Here is a 14,829-nt window from a genome sequence, read left to right as displayed (position 1 = left end):
CTTGTGCAAAAAAAAAAAAAAAAAAAAAAAATGGAGGAGAATGCATGATCAGGTCAAACTCTCACACAGTGGATTGATGAGTCACTGGAAAGTAGTCATAAAAAAAACAATTAAAAATAAGGCAGCTTACTGATTTACCAGTGACTCTGCTGGAAACTAATATTCTGATATTCAGGGTGTAATATTCTGAATCCAGAAGAAGATATTTTGGAGATTGGCAAAGATGGATATGGTCTAAAGGAGCCCAGGTCATGCCCTCCTTGTGAACTCCTCAGTGGATAACCTCTACTTTGGCCATTTTAAAACGGGTGGCGGATTTCCTGAGCAGGTCATTATCTACTCCCTCCAGCTAATGACTTCCCTCAAACACTGCCATTTCCAGACCGCTTCCTGGCCTTTCTTCCAGCAGTTTTCAGTGTGAGCTTCAAGTTCACCATTCTGAGGGCTGATGTTTGAACTCTCTCCACCAACCAGCTCTCCCTGTGCAGCACAGGCCAAAGTGGTCGTAACTGTTGGCCTCCGATCCACTCTGTGTGGGTGTGAACGTCGCACTCACAGAGAATTGTGGCCGGCAGGAACAACAGCAAACCATACAGTGGGGCTTGTCTTATATTTTAGGAATGATGTGAGAAATTATTTTTTAATTATTAATCGGTAATATCAAAGAGTTATATTATTTCTTCTATAATACAGTAGTAATAAATACATACTTTTATATACTATTTATTACCTTTATTTTTATTATATATGTACTAATGTATTGTAAAAAATAAATATATAAAAAGAAATAGTAAAAATAAAGCAGTGTTCACTTGTTAAATTCTCAAAGGTTAGAGCTATAAAGCATTAGGCTCCCTTTGGCTATTTCCTAAGGTTTCTCGAAGGAGCTGATCACAGGCTTACGCTGACTGATGTTGTAACTGCCGTATTCCACCACCAGCGGCTTGTCCGAAAGCCTGGCACTGCACTGGAGCTGAACGCGAACCACAGGGCTGGGCACTCGGAAAATCGTCTGGTGATCCATGTAGGAGCCACAGTACCTGAGGAGACAAGAGTCAGGAAGGACACAGAGCTTGGGGTTCTGCCGACTGCATTCCTATGGACAGTAAATTCACTAATACTTAGGTCCTCTGGGTGTCATACGCAGAGATGCTCATGGTAGAGTTAATGGTAGTTACTCATCCTATGCCCTGTGACTGTGATTGAGTAACTTCTGCCCCCTCAATTTTCTCCTCTGCTAAATAGAACAATAACAGTACCATCAACCTGTTGTTTTCCTCACCAACACTTAGGATCAGAAGAAACATGTATCTCATTCTCCCAGTCCTCTCTTCCTTTTTCAGTATGAAAAACTGTGTAACCCAGCCTGGACAATGTAGCAAAACCCCATCCCTACAAGAAATAAAAAAATTAGCTGGGCGTGGTAGTGCATGCCTGTAGTCACAGCTACTTGGGAGGCTGAGGTGGGAAGGATCACTGGAGCCCAGGAGTTCGAGGTTACAGTGAGCTGTGATCACACTGCTGCATTCCAGCCTCGGGGACAGAGTGAGACCCCGTCTCAAAAAATAAATAAACAACTGTGTAACAAGAATTGTCTGCTTTTGTTCACAAGCCTCTCTACCCAATGAAATCCATGAGCTCGGGTATGCAGAGACTTCCAACAACACTTAAAGCAAAAGATAACATTATTTCAATCTACAATGAAATCTGATGTGTGCTTCAAGACTTGTCCTTGGCAAAATTTCAAAGAATCAATGTCTATCTGCAATATATTCCTACCTCAATTTTTTACTTCTCATTACTTAGTGTGCTTCAGGTTCCCAGTGTCCTTTTGAGAAAATATCCCTCCTGTTAATAATTCTTACTGCATTAGCACTGTGGTTAGCAGAGCATGGAATATTATTATATTGCAGTCCAATGATAAGTGAGTCCACTGCCCTGAGTGGGTAAGGCTCTTCCCACAGTGAAATCTGCAGGGATTTTTTTCTAGAGACAGAGTCTCACTCTGTTGCTCAGGCTGGTCTCAAACTCCTGGCCTCAAGCAATCCTCCCACCTCAGGCTCCCAAAGCTCTGGGACTATAGATGTGAGCCACCACACCCAGCCCAAACCTGAAAGGTCTTGATGGGAGGCAGAGAGCAGATGCAACACTTGGGGAGTGACATTCTCCCTGGGAACCTGTGAATTTCAAGCACTCTAGGCTCCCAAAGCACCTGGGAATCCTCATGTTCCATGCATGATCTGATCTATTCAGATGCTGGTATTCAGGAACACAAATAATCCATGATTTTAAGGCTTGAAGGAGGAAAATATTCCTATTATTCAGGAAGAGTCTTTCGCAATTGGCTGAAGTTCAGGAACTGATGAACTGATAGGCCAGTTGGTGGGATACAAGGAGACAGGAGCTGCAGGTGGCTGCCTGGCTAAGCTGGAGCCAGGGTCTGAGAGGCACCGGGAAGCCAAGCCTAATTTCTGGAGCCAGAGTCTACTCTAGTCAGTTATCCTGAGATCAGAATCCTGTACTCTGAAAATAAGATGATTATGTTATCTCTATCGCATAGTGATTTTCTTTGTGTTTACCATTAACATTTCGTGGCGTTTTCTTGCATGTTAACAGGCAATCAAGAGGAAACAGATCTTTGCATCCGTGTTCTGGCTGGAGTTTAAAAGGGGGAGAGTATGCAACAGGGCATGATGTGGCTTGTGGAGTGAAAGTTTAAAAAGGGAGATAGTGGAGAAACTCAGCGGGAGTCAGTTTCTGTGTACAGACATATCACAAGTAAGGAAACTGAGTCATGAAGAAGTGAAGTAATTTGTTAAAGCTCAAACAGCTAGTAAGCAGAACCAGCATTTGGACACCAGTTGGCCTGATACTAAACTCTAGCACTTTCTAGCACACCGAAGGCCTCCCCTCCAAAGCTTCGCTCTGTGAAAGCTTTGGAAAGCTTTGTGGGAAGGCCCTCTGTTTCTCCAGGGGTGACATACTGAAGCTACCCTGAGCACTGCACACCTCTTCCCCTCTGCCCTGAGCACTGCCCTGTGGCCCCTCCAGTCCCTAAACCAGGCTCTCTATGCACTACTAATGAGGAGACCATTAGTCTTCCTTCAGTCAGCAGTACTTTTTCCTCCTTCCCCAGTGCAGCCCCAATTCCCTCAGGCTAACTTCTCAGCAAGGTATCTGATTAGCAATTAGAGCCCTTCCTTTTTAGATGAAAAAGCCTGATAATAGGAAGGATTGGCATTTTAAACCCTGAGGGTACAACCAGCTAGAAAGAATTTGATAGGATTTCAGCCAGTCCACAAGACTATCTGAAAGGAAAGTATTTGAGTCAGAGAGCTTTCCAGTATTGCTTGGGAGGAGACCTTACTTCTCTCTGCTATGGCAGCAACAAACATATCCTGGCCTATTGTGGTTGATGTAGAGATAAAACAGGACCTCATTTTCTTTTTTTTTTTTTTTTTTTTTTGAGACAGAGTCTCACTCTGTTGCCCAGGCTAGAGTGAGTGCTGTGGCGTCAGCCTAGCTCACAGCAACCTCAAACTCCTGGGCTCAAGCGATCCTCCTGTCTCAGCCTCCCGAGTAGCTGGGACTACAGGCATGCACCACCATGCCCAGCTAATTTTTTCTGTATATATTTTTAGCTGTCCATATAATTTCTTTCTATTTTTAGTAGAGACGGGGTCTCGCTCTTGCTCAGGCTGGTCTCGAACTCCTGAGCTCAAACGATCCGCCCACCTCGGCCTCCCAGAGAGCTAGGATTACAGGCGTGAGCCACCGCGCCCGGCCAGGACCTCATTTTCAAAGCACAGCTCTGTCACCGGCTTACAACTTCACAGAAGTTTTACAAGGATAGGTTTTCTGGATCTCTATTTTAATTAAATACCAAACTACAGTATTTTGAAAACCTTAGGGCACATTCTATAATATTTATCCATCCCATGACATTTTGAAAGCAATCGATTAGTCACATTAATAACAGCTGATATTTTTTGCTGTGTAGCATATGTTATTTTATCGAACACTTAACAAACACCACATTAAGTAGGAATCATTACCTCATTTCATAGACCAAAAATCAAAGACGTTAAATAATTTTTCCTAGTTAATATAGCTACTAAATGACAGGGCTGGAATTTGAACCCAGGTCTTCTGATTCCTACAAAACTAGATGCTCCACTCAATTATACTCCCCAAAGGAGTAGTCTACATTTTAATAATGGATCCAAGAATCCCTTTAAATCTGATTGGGCCTATTCCAATGAACACAGCACCAATTATTATTTTGCAAGTAATCTGTCCAAAGGAACTGAAAGAAGTTCGTTTAAGAAGAGCATTTAGAAAGGGAAGGTTGCGTGCACAGAATAACAGTGAGCAAAGAAGTAGCAGATAAATCCTTGAACCTTACAGGATTCTTCTCTGACAGTGAACTGAGAAGCTATTTATCTGCTTCAAGAAAGAGCATCCTGTATTTTTGAATACCTATTCAATATCTACTGAATACCTCGTATAGTTTTAGAAGCAAATACACAAAAATTTAAGAGTAGGAGTGAGGACCTAGGTTGGTTCAGGAAGCCCAAGCATCTAGATTTCTCTGGGTTTCTTTCTCATCAGATCTGCATGAACCCATTTCCCAGTGTTGGGATTAAGCCAGGCCATTTAGGACTCTTATCTCACAGAATTGGCTAGTGGTCTCTACCTTTTGTACCATCAGAACCCCAATTTATTATTTTCCTCCATGGCTCAAGATTTGAAAACTTTATCTGTCAAATACTTTTGTGAAGTATAGAACATACACACCTGTAGCCCAGCAGCATAGAGTGGTAGGGGAGCAGGAGCCCTAAGACATGGGTTGAATCCTGCCTCAATCTCTCATGAGCTGAGTGGCCTTGAGCAAGTCATTTAACTGCTATATCCCTCAGTTTCCCTATCTGTAAATGGTAAAGTGCAAACTCTTTGGGAACAGGGAACCACGGCTGTGAACCTTCCGCCAGATTCCTCACATACGGAAATCACTTACATGTGCTCATTAATTTCCCACCATCCATGCTCACAGCCTTTCACACTCTTCTTAGTTATTGAGTAGTTATGGAATTTCAGTGCTATGCCAAGAGTTGACAGGGGAGTCTGTGAAAAACAAACATTAAGTCGAAAAAAATGCTTCCATCAAAGTACATGTTTCAAGCTAAAATTTCCTCGCTCACTGGGTACTCATCTCCTTGGCTGGTTTTAAGCCCGTTCTACTCCTGGTGCCCTATGGCCCTCGGTCAGGTAAACCAGTTCCCCTGAACAGAGTGGGACGAGGTGGAGAGCTTAACAGAGAAGGACGTGGGCAGCTGCGTACTGGTACTCGAGGAAGCAGCTGTTGGGCCGCAGGTAGAGCAGGGTGACAGGGTACACACCAACGTCTCTGGGTTTCAGTTTCTTCCTGTTAGGTGATCTTAACCTTGAAAACACCCACTTGTTAACGAGTGTAAATATTTTCCTCTCTTAATGTAAATAACGACATCAAGATAAAGGAGAAATGAATCAGCATCCTCTTCATACTAAACCTGGGTATTTCTGAAGGCTGTTATGAGTCACCCCTAGGTCTTTTCAGAAGCAGTCAAACAAGAAAGAGGTGCTTATGCGTGTGAGCAAATGTACGCAAGCACACACATACACACACACGCACACGCAGGCACACACACAATGCAAGTGAGCCTTTTATTGCATTATGCAATATGCACATGCATTATGTCTGATATCTCAAAGTTTTCCTTTGGATCTTTACTTTGACCCAGGAATTATTTAAGAGAGCATTTTTACATTAAGAGAGTTGAATTTTGGTTTGCCCATCATCAAGTTTTCTATCTTTTTTTTTTTTTTTTTTGAGACAGAGTCCACTCTGTCACCCTGAGTAGTGTTCAGTGGCGTCATCATAGCTCACTGCAACCTCAAACTCCTGGGATCAAGCGATCCTCCTGCCTCAGCCTCCCAAGTAGCTGGGACTACAGGTGCCCACGATCACACCCCGCTAATTTTTTCTATGTTTTATAGAGACAGGGTCTCACTGTTGCTCAGGCTGGTCTCCAACTCCTGACTTCAAGCAATCCTCCTGCCTCGGTCTCCCAGAGTGCTGGGATTACAGGCATGAGCCACTGCACCCAGTCAGTTATATCTTAATTGAATAAAAAAAATTATTGTTTATATTGCTTTTAATTTTTTGAATTTATTGAGGATTTTTTTGTGATCAAATTTATGAATTCTCCATGGTCACTTGAAAAAAAAAAAAGAGTAGTTTCTGCATGTATATACTACCAAACTCATTTATATGGCTTAATATCCTACCTAGCTTATTCTCCCCCACTATCTCTGTCACTAACCAAAAGAAGGAAATTAAAATCTCTTGTTTGACTAATTGGGAGGCTGAGGTGGAAGGATTGCTTTAGTTCAGGAGTTCGAGGCCAGCCTGGGAAACATAGGGAGATCTCATCTCAAAAAACAAGCCAAAAAAAAAAAACTTCTTATTTGAACATTGTCCACTTCTTTGAATTTCCTATAGTTTTTGATTTATGAGTATTAAATGAATATTAATGCTATGTCATGATTAGATCTTGTGGATCACCCTCTTTATCATTATAGATTGCCTGTCTTCTCTTACTTCCAAATTGCGGATGCTGTTGCACTGATTTCAGTGTTGCCTGGTTTGTCTGGTCTAAGACTGTGAACCCTGCTTTCTTTTTGTTTATACTTGCCTGACATGATATTGCCCATCCTTATTGTTCAGTTTTACTGAGTCACTTTTTCATTCACTTTTGTCTTTTGAAAATAGCATGAAGTTAAGTTTTAGGTAATACTTTCTAATTCAGTCCTGCTGTCTTTTTCTTTAGATGAATTTTACCCATTGGACTTGTACTGCTCCGACAGACGTTTGGTTTTTGTAGGTCATCAAATTATATGTCATGCTTTCATGTGTGTGTAAGCAAGTGTGTGTGTGAGTGTTGGCTTCTTTCTAACATGCACTCAAATATAGTAAACCACACCTCACCATCTACCTTTGAGAGGGAACGAATCAGGCACTTTATGTTTCTCATTTAAACATCACAACAACCCTTTAATGCAGGCAGTATGATTCCCATTTTATAGAAGAAGAACCAAGACTAACCAAAGACAAGTAAATTTCCCAAGGTTAAGAAGTGCAGACCAGAGGCTCAAACCAGTCCTGCATTTCTCTGAAGACCACCCTTTTCCCAGTGTATCACGCTGCTTGGAAACCAACATGAGAAACTCAAGAGGAACAGGGTTATTTTATGTTCATCAGAAGCCCAGGGCTCAGGAGAACACATGTCAATTTTCTTCCAGTCTTGTGATTATTTCTTCCCATTAAAAAAAATGAAAGCTGAGAGACAGTATCTTAAGTAATCAATGTAAATTGTATAGTGTAAGAACACATTCCAATGCAATTCTCTACCAAGAAGCTTGCCTGGGCATTTTCACTATGTTCCACTGCTTCAAAGTAAAATTGTTTTATATACACCACCACCGTCCAATCCACAGAATTTCTACATAGTGAAAGGAAATAAGTCCCCTTGCATACTGATTCCACGGACACAGAATTGCACCCAATTCTACATTTGTACACAGATTGGCCAAGGGGATAATACTTGTATTAACCTGCTTGACAAATGGAGTGATGAGGTGCAGTTTCACAATGCAATGCAAGCTATTTGGACAAAGGAACAAAAAAATAGCTAGCCTACTTCCTCATATGTTCTGTATTCTCAGTTTCTGTTCCCCACCTTCTACCTTTGTGTTGGGAACCTTAACCAAGTAAAGGGAGGAATTATCCTCATCTGCACCTGTAACATTGAAATATTTCTCTAGTTAGTGATGGTAACAGGATGCAGGACAAACTTTACCTTTCAGTCACCCACAATTTGTCTGGAGTTGTAGACACACAACCCAAGAACCCACCTCAGATAAGCCCTGGAAGTTTCTGTGGCAAAGACGCTTCATATTTCCTTCACAGAAGCAGGGAAAGAGGGAGCTCCCTTCTGGGACCCCCATCGGTTTCCTAAGTGATAAGAGGAGGTGACCTGCATGGCCTCTGGTAACCCCCGTTTATGTCTGGCGGACTCAAATTGTATGGTGCTGGGCTGATGACAGCTGTGACCATTGAAAGCACTGCTCCGTTTTCTTTTTCTAAGATTTTATAACAAAATTTATTGGGATACAAAGAAGGAAGGGAGAGGGAGGTAAATGTTCAACTAAGTGATTGTTATGAAACACAGGGAAGCCGAACATCTTTAGAACCCAGAAAAGAAGGAGGGGGCAGAATTTATACACAGAAGGGGCATGATTCCTTCTGGTCCTCTCTGGGTCACTTTCTATTTGAGTGATCTCAAATGATTTGCTCATCTCTGTTTCCTTATCTACAAAAGGTGGCAAGAATATCTCTTCTGCATCAGCCGTGCGCTATGAAGGGCAAATAAAAATATGGTGCCCCAAACCCTAAAGTGCTAATCAAATGCAGACAACATATTATAAACTCAACACTCTTTTTTGGTTTTACATATTTATTCCTTCTTCCCCTGTAGTCTGTAAGTTCCATGAGAATAAGGACTTTGTTTATCTTGCTACCAGGTGTCCCATACGGAGCCTGACATGCAGCAGACATTCAATGAGCATTTGTTGAGTGGGTAACAGCTTGGGAGAAGAATCAGATGGACTTTAATCTGGAACAGGAATTAATCCTTCTCAAATAAGACCTTAAAACTTAGCTGAAAGCGAGTTTGCCAGTGGGGTTGATTGCCCTTTGGTAAATTTGGAAATGGGACCAGACATCAAGGATTGAGGAGGATAGCAACCAAATTTTGTATGAAAAACTTTTATCATGACTTGAGTCAATATTGTTGTTACTTAAGTCATGAAGCTCATGGTTACTTTTAATAAACTCAAAGCTATTTTACGGGTGAAAAAAATTAATATTTTTTACACTGATTTCCATTCACAGAAACACATTCTCACACTGATATAGGTGGCTGTTGAAGCCTTCTGAGAAAGAAACAGCTTTATTTTAACCTCCACACTGAGGACAGACCTTGCTCTCTGAGAAACGGTGGACACCACCAGTTTGTCCCCAGGATTTCCTGTCTTCCCTTCCCCATTCCTCACGCCCCTCGTGGGATGCCCTTATCTTTATAAAGACATCTTTTCCTTCAGCATTTCTAACCCTCAACCCCTAGCAAAATGGAAAGTGATCCGATATTTTTATTTATACCTCAACTAAAAGTCACAACAATGTTTAAGGATTTTCATTTTAAGTCTACAGGTTATTATGGAATCAACATTTATTTTACCTCAAAGGAATTTCAAACATTTGGCAGAGGTTTTGAGACTGGCAATTTCCTTGTTCTGGCTATCATACTAGCCCAAGAAGATACTTCTGCTTTTTGGAGAGATTGAAGGAATAGAGATTTAATGTCTTTCCTCTTCCTCCCCCAACCTCTCCTTTCATCTCCTCTTCCCTCTCCTCCTCCCCAATCCTTAGACTCATGGGTCATCCGAAGCCAAAGCCCTGTGTTTTTGTTGCCTTTGAGCCTTGAGAATCTGGCAATGAGCAAGGGTCCAAAACTTTTATCATTTACTTACTTTGGAAATGTGATCATGATAAAAAATAATTTAATGGTGCATGCCATCAGAATATTGACAGCAAGTACAGATTTGAGTAATGGAATCATTTTAACTAGTTCACTGTTAGGACTATGCACAAATAACCATATATGCATCATGCACCCTCCTGCCTCAGGCTGCCTTTGCCTGCAACCTTCTTATCCTGGTATCCACAAGGTTAGTTTCCACATCTCTCAGGTTTCTCTGCAAATGTCTCCTTGTTGGTGACACTTTCCCTGACCATCCTGTTTAAGGTAATAAACGTCTAACTTGCTACCCTTCACACTCCCCACCCGCCTCTCAAGCTATAGAGTTCGCTTCCTTGTTTTATTTTTCTCCATAGTATTGTATCACCATGTGATGTATTGCCAATATTTAACTTGTTTACCACCTGTTTCCCCCTCCTGGAGGGTAAGCTTCATAAGAGCAAGGGGCTTGTTTTTTGTTTTCTGGTTTTTTCCCTCTAATTTCACAAATCCTCATTGTCTAGAATAGTGCCTGAGTGCCTGGCCCATAGTAGTCATTCAGTAACACATTGAATAAGTACAGACTACATACTGCTTGCCTCTAATATCTAACTGCTATGCCACACAATAATGATTTTATGTGGATATGCTAAATGAACAAAGGTGACACTTTGCCCTATCATTATATGATACTATAGTTGAAGAAAGAAAAATAGTTTACAATCTAAGATTTAACAAAAAGAAGAAATGTCTAATCTAGCACAAAGAAAAGGTATATATATTCCATACAAATTTGCACTTCTGGGTTGCTTACAAAACTGAAACATGTACAGTCGTCCCTCAGTATCTACAGGGGATTGGTTCCAGGAACCCCACGGATACCAAAATCTGAGGATGCTCAAGTCCCTTATATAAAATGGTATAGTATTTGCATATAACCTATACATATCCTCTCACATACTTTGAATCATCTATAGATTACTTATAATACCTAAAATAATGGAAATTCTATGTAAATAGTTGTTATGATTTATTAGTCTATTACAATAAAATAATTTTTGATCCTTTAACAATGCCTTTGCATTTTTTAAATCAAACAAACAAAATAAATTGGAGAAATAAGCCCCAGACTGCTAAAAGCAGTTCATTTGTGGGCAGAGGGTTGAAATTACAGGAAAATTTTGTGTTCTAGATAATATATTTCACTAACATTTAAATTTTGTAAAATTAAGTAATATTCAATTTGCAATTTAAAAAATAAAAGTAATGAAATTCAAAAATAAAATGCTACTAAAAATAGAACAGTAATACTTTTCTAAGATACTGGTAAAACTAGGCTACCTGAAATTTCCAGGTACACTTGCATTTTGGAGGATAGTAGCTCGGGTAATATGGACTTGAAATTTTCCCTTCAAAGCCAGTGATTTCTTTGACCAATACCATGTTTTCACACTCTGAAAAAGATACCCAGTAACACACAATGATTCGCAGCTATGAGATTATGGGAAATTTAATTACAACTGTACACTTCCTTGATCAAGAAGCTTATAAATTTTTTGAACTTTGTTTTATTTAAAAAGAAAGAAATAAAAAAAAGAAAAAGAAGGAAAAAAAAAGAAAGAAGTAGCACCCGACAGACATACAGCTAAAATGTTTGTTCTCAAATTCTATATTTGTTTTCAAGTCATATATTTTGGCTACAGATCTGTAGGATGGTATTACTTTCTTGAAAAACATAGTTCTGAACTCAGACACCAGCAACAGCTGAACAGCAACTCCTCAGAGGCCTCAGTTTCACTCCAGAGACCCCCTCCCCAAGCCCTAAATTGTAATAATTCCAACCTCTTTCCTTTGTTCCCGCAGCCCTAGGGGTGATAGTTGCTTCCTACATGTGTTATATCCATGATGCCTTATAGTCCTTGACTTGTCTTTTGAGATGCCTAATTAACACTATACTAAGTTAACAGTTCTTCATTAAATTCACTCTTAAAATTACTAACATGATCTCTCTCTTTTGACTGGGCCCTGTTTCAGAGTCCTTTACTAATACAACTAGTATAACAGCACAGCCTCCAGAAAGATAAGACTAGAGCATCATAACAAATATTTCTAAAAGTGACTTCTCTTTAATTGGAGAAGACTTACTTTGTTCTGGAATGACCTCAAAATATGCCCGGATTCCTGATAGCTTCCGTACACGAGGACACTTAAATGTCACCAACATGAGATTATTTGTAGAAACAAATGATATTAATGTTCTTGTGGGTTCACAAATTCTGAAAGCAGATAACAAAACAAAAGTACATGAATAATAGGTCATTTCAGCAATGGATCTCCATTCAGCACTAATTCCACACATTTCCTGGGCTATCCCGTCAGTTCTTATGAGTCAGTCTCTGCCAACAAGGTCTTCATCAATTGGTGGCCACAGGGCACTAAAGATGGATCAGACCTGACAAAGGTATAGAAATTTTTGTCCAGTGACTTCTACTAAAGAATCCTCCTGGATGGCTGTCACTGGACCCTTCTTGAGTACAAATGAGATATAAAGGCAGTGTATTTAATGGCTAAGGTCATGAGCTCCGCCTTAAGGAAAACTAGATTCAAAACTGAGCTCTGGCTGGGCTCAGTGGCTCACTCCTGTAATTCTAGCACTTTGGGAGGCTGAGGCAGGAGGATCACTTGAGGCCAGGAGTTTGAGAGCAGCCTGAGCAAGAGTGAGACCCCATCTCTACAAAAAATAGAAAAATTAGCTGGGTGTGGTTGTTCATGCCTACTGTCACAGCTACTTGAGAGGTTGAGGCAGGAGGATCACTTGAGCCCAGGAGTTTGGGGTTGCAGTAGCTATAATCACGCCACTGCACTCTAGCCCTGGTGCAAGAGCAAGATCCTGTCTCAAAATGAACAAACAGACAAAAAACCTCAGTTCCATCACTTAACTGGGTGAAAGATGCTGGGCTTAAATCTTGGTAAGTGCCAGTTTCCCTTCTATGAAAGGGTGGTAATAATAATAATACACTCCTCATAGCACTGTGGTGAGGATTAAATGAGAAAATAACTGAATATGTCTGGGATGATGGAAAGAAACTGATAATGATTTAGGAATGGGAGTCAGTGGCAAACTTATTTTTCATTGCATATCCTTATATAGTGTTTGAATTTTTAATATGCATATTCATCACCCAAATATAAATACCTACATACACACATAAAGCACTGTTACATATGTACATAGACACTGTTAAAAATAAGATAATTCATGTACATTTTTAGCACAGTAAGTTACAAACAGTAATTTTTAATAAAGCTTAACTCATTTGGAGGTTATCAAATATTAAATACCCATAAGCAGATGTCTACTAAACACCCATAAGCAGATGTCTACTATTAAGTAAAAAAAAAATTGAGTTTATGTAAGTATATGTGTGTGTAATTAAATATACATGAATGAAAGAATGTATACTAAAATATAACAGAAACTTGCTCTGGGTAATGAGATTGTGAAGTAATTGATATTGGTTTCTCTGACTGACATAATTTTCTACAAAGAACATATGTTATCTTTGTAAGAAAAACTTTTAATTTTTTTACTAATGCTATGCAATCATCATAGAATTCTCACAATCTATTGAAATGGCAGACTTGTCACAATTGTAATAAATATAAAAATTAAACAGAATATCTATTATATTTCAGACATATTAGCAGCAATTCTTACTGGACTGACTCTAAGAGTCTTATTCTCTACAAGTGAAAAACATTGAGTCCAGTTGCTCTGGCAAGGGCATTAAAGTGTAATGCAAACTTAATAGGGCATGAGTCAGTCTTTGACCCCATGAGTGTACACAAAAACGGTTTTTGAAAAAATCCAAGGGGAACACAGATACTGTAAAATAGAGAAGTAAAAAAAATCTTTTCACCCGCCAACAAGAGTGCCTGCATAATACCTGTACAAGATGCTGCTCCTGATTGGCAAGAGGGAGTCATAAATGGTCAGGGAGTCGGTGACACAGTTGTCAGCTTCGATTTGGATGGACTCAACTGAGAGACGAATGAGATAGCCCACGATGGCCACCAGCTTGAAGTGACACATCAGCCTCCCCGAGGTTGCAGAAATCTCCAGAGGGTAGCGGAAGGACAGATGATCTGCATAGATGTACTGAGAGCAGCCTTTGTCTGTGGAGACAGCACTTTTTTCCCCCTTTTCTTTCTTTTCTTTTTTTTTTATTTTTTAGGAATGATTTTTCTTGAAATCTTTATAGAAAAGTAAAGAGTAAAAGAGGTCCTGTGGGGGGACATCTGCTCTCTTTGCCAGCCCAGAATCTAATTCACTGTCTTCTGGTAACAGCCCTGGATTTCACTTTGAGAAACTATCCCTACCCTGTCTATATAGTTTGGTTGGGGTTAACGCCACCCCTGGTTTCAGAAGTAGGCACATAACCTAGAGTCAAAGAAGCTGGTTCAGGAATGAGCATGTTGTCCGACAAGCCAGACAATGGGAGTCAACCCCAGGACTTCTGCCAGAACTGTCAGGAAATATGGGGGGGTGGTTTCCAACATGGTTGAAAAATGATAAATTATAAGCGTGAACCTGCTGGTGGCCATTTTTGCCACCACAATGGAAGAACACATGTGATAAGGAAGCCTCAATGTAAGTAGGCAGAGATGAAGAGTTCTGATGATATTTTATTTTAGAACACGGACCCAACCACACCTAAAGCCAGCACACTCCACTAATGCCCCAGTTACGTGAGCCGGTCAAGTTTCCTTAGTACTTAAGCCAATTTGAATGTATTCCTACTTGCAACTCAAAGAGCACTAACAAATACTGTCCTTAGAAAAGGAAAATTACAGCCAAAAATGATACTAATGTGTGGTGTAGGGAGGGTGGGGAATCATATGAAAGAATTTACCAGATCCTATGGTTGAAGAGTAATCCGACCGAAGTCCAGCTGCATTGAAGAAAAACCACATAGAAAAAGAGACTGTTAAACCCATCGTTCCATTTTGTTAGAATTGTACTTAGTGAAATTATTTTTAGTTCTTCTTTAAAAGCAATCAAACACCTCTGGAATTTGCTTTAAAATGATCCAGTGAAGGTGAGGAAGGTTCTTTAGGTATTTAGAGATCACATAGGACAACCTGTGAATTGGTAGTTGTTGAAGCTGAGGAAATGGTATATGAGAGTTCATTATATCATTTTCTTCACTTT

The 14,829-nt window shown here is 40.1% G+C and overlaps 1 protein-coding gene across 2 annotated transcripts in view; it reads right to left on the bottom strand.

Annotated features, from left to right (window-relative positions):
• Nucleotides 1–14,829, bottom strand: part of TMPRSS7 (transmembrane serine protease 7) — a 35,611-nt gene that overhangs the window by 11,825 nt on the left and 8,957 nt on the right. Inside the window, exons 6-11 of one of the 2 annotated variants that reach the window (XM_069472594.1) lie at nucleotides 14,531–14,569; nucleotides 13,565–13,793; nucleotides 11,763–11,893; nucleotides 10,959–11,071; nucleotides 5,018–5,124; nucleotides 904–1,040 (exon numbers count right to left, since the gene is read on the bottom strand). In XM_069472594.1, the coding sequence (XP_069328695.1) occupies nucleotides 904–1,040; nucleotides 5,018–5,124; nucleotides 10,959–11,071; nucleotides 11,763–11,893; nucleotides 13,565–13,793; nucleotides 14,531–14,569 (756 nt within the window). The remainder of the gene's footprint in view (nucleotides 1–903; nucleotides 1,041–5,017; nucleotides 5,125–10,958; nucleotides 11,072–11,762; nucleotides 11,894–13,564; nucleotides 13,794–14,530; nucleotides 14,570–14,829) is intronic. The other variant, XM_069472595.1, reaches the window with a different exon arrangement.

The sequence above is a fragment of the Eulemur rufifrons genome, chromosome 7 (genome assembly GCF_041146395.1).
Source record: "Eulemur rufifrons isolate Redbay chromosome 7, OSU_ERuf_1, whole genome shotgun sequence".
In the NCBI taxonomy this organism is placed as follows: domain Eukaryota; kingdom Metazoa; phylum Chordata; class Mammalia; order Primates; family Lemuridae; genus Eulemur; species Eulemur rufifrons.
This window is presented reverse-complemented; position numbering and strand designations above follow the sequence as displayed.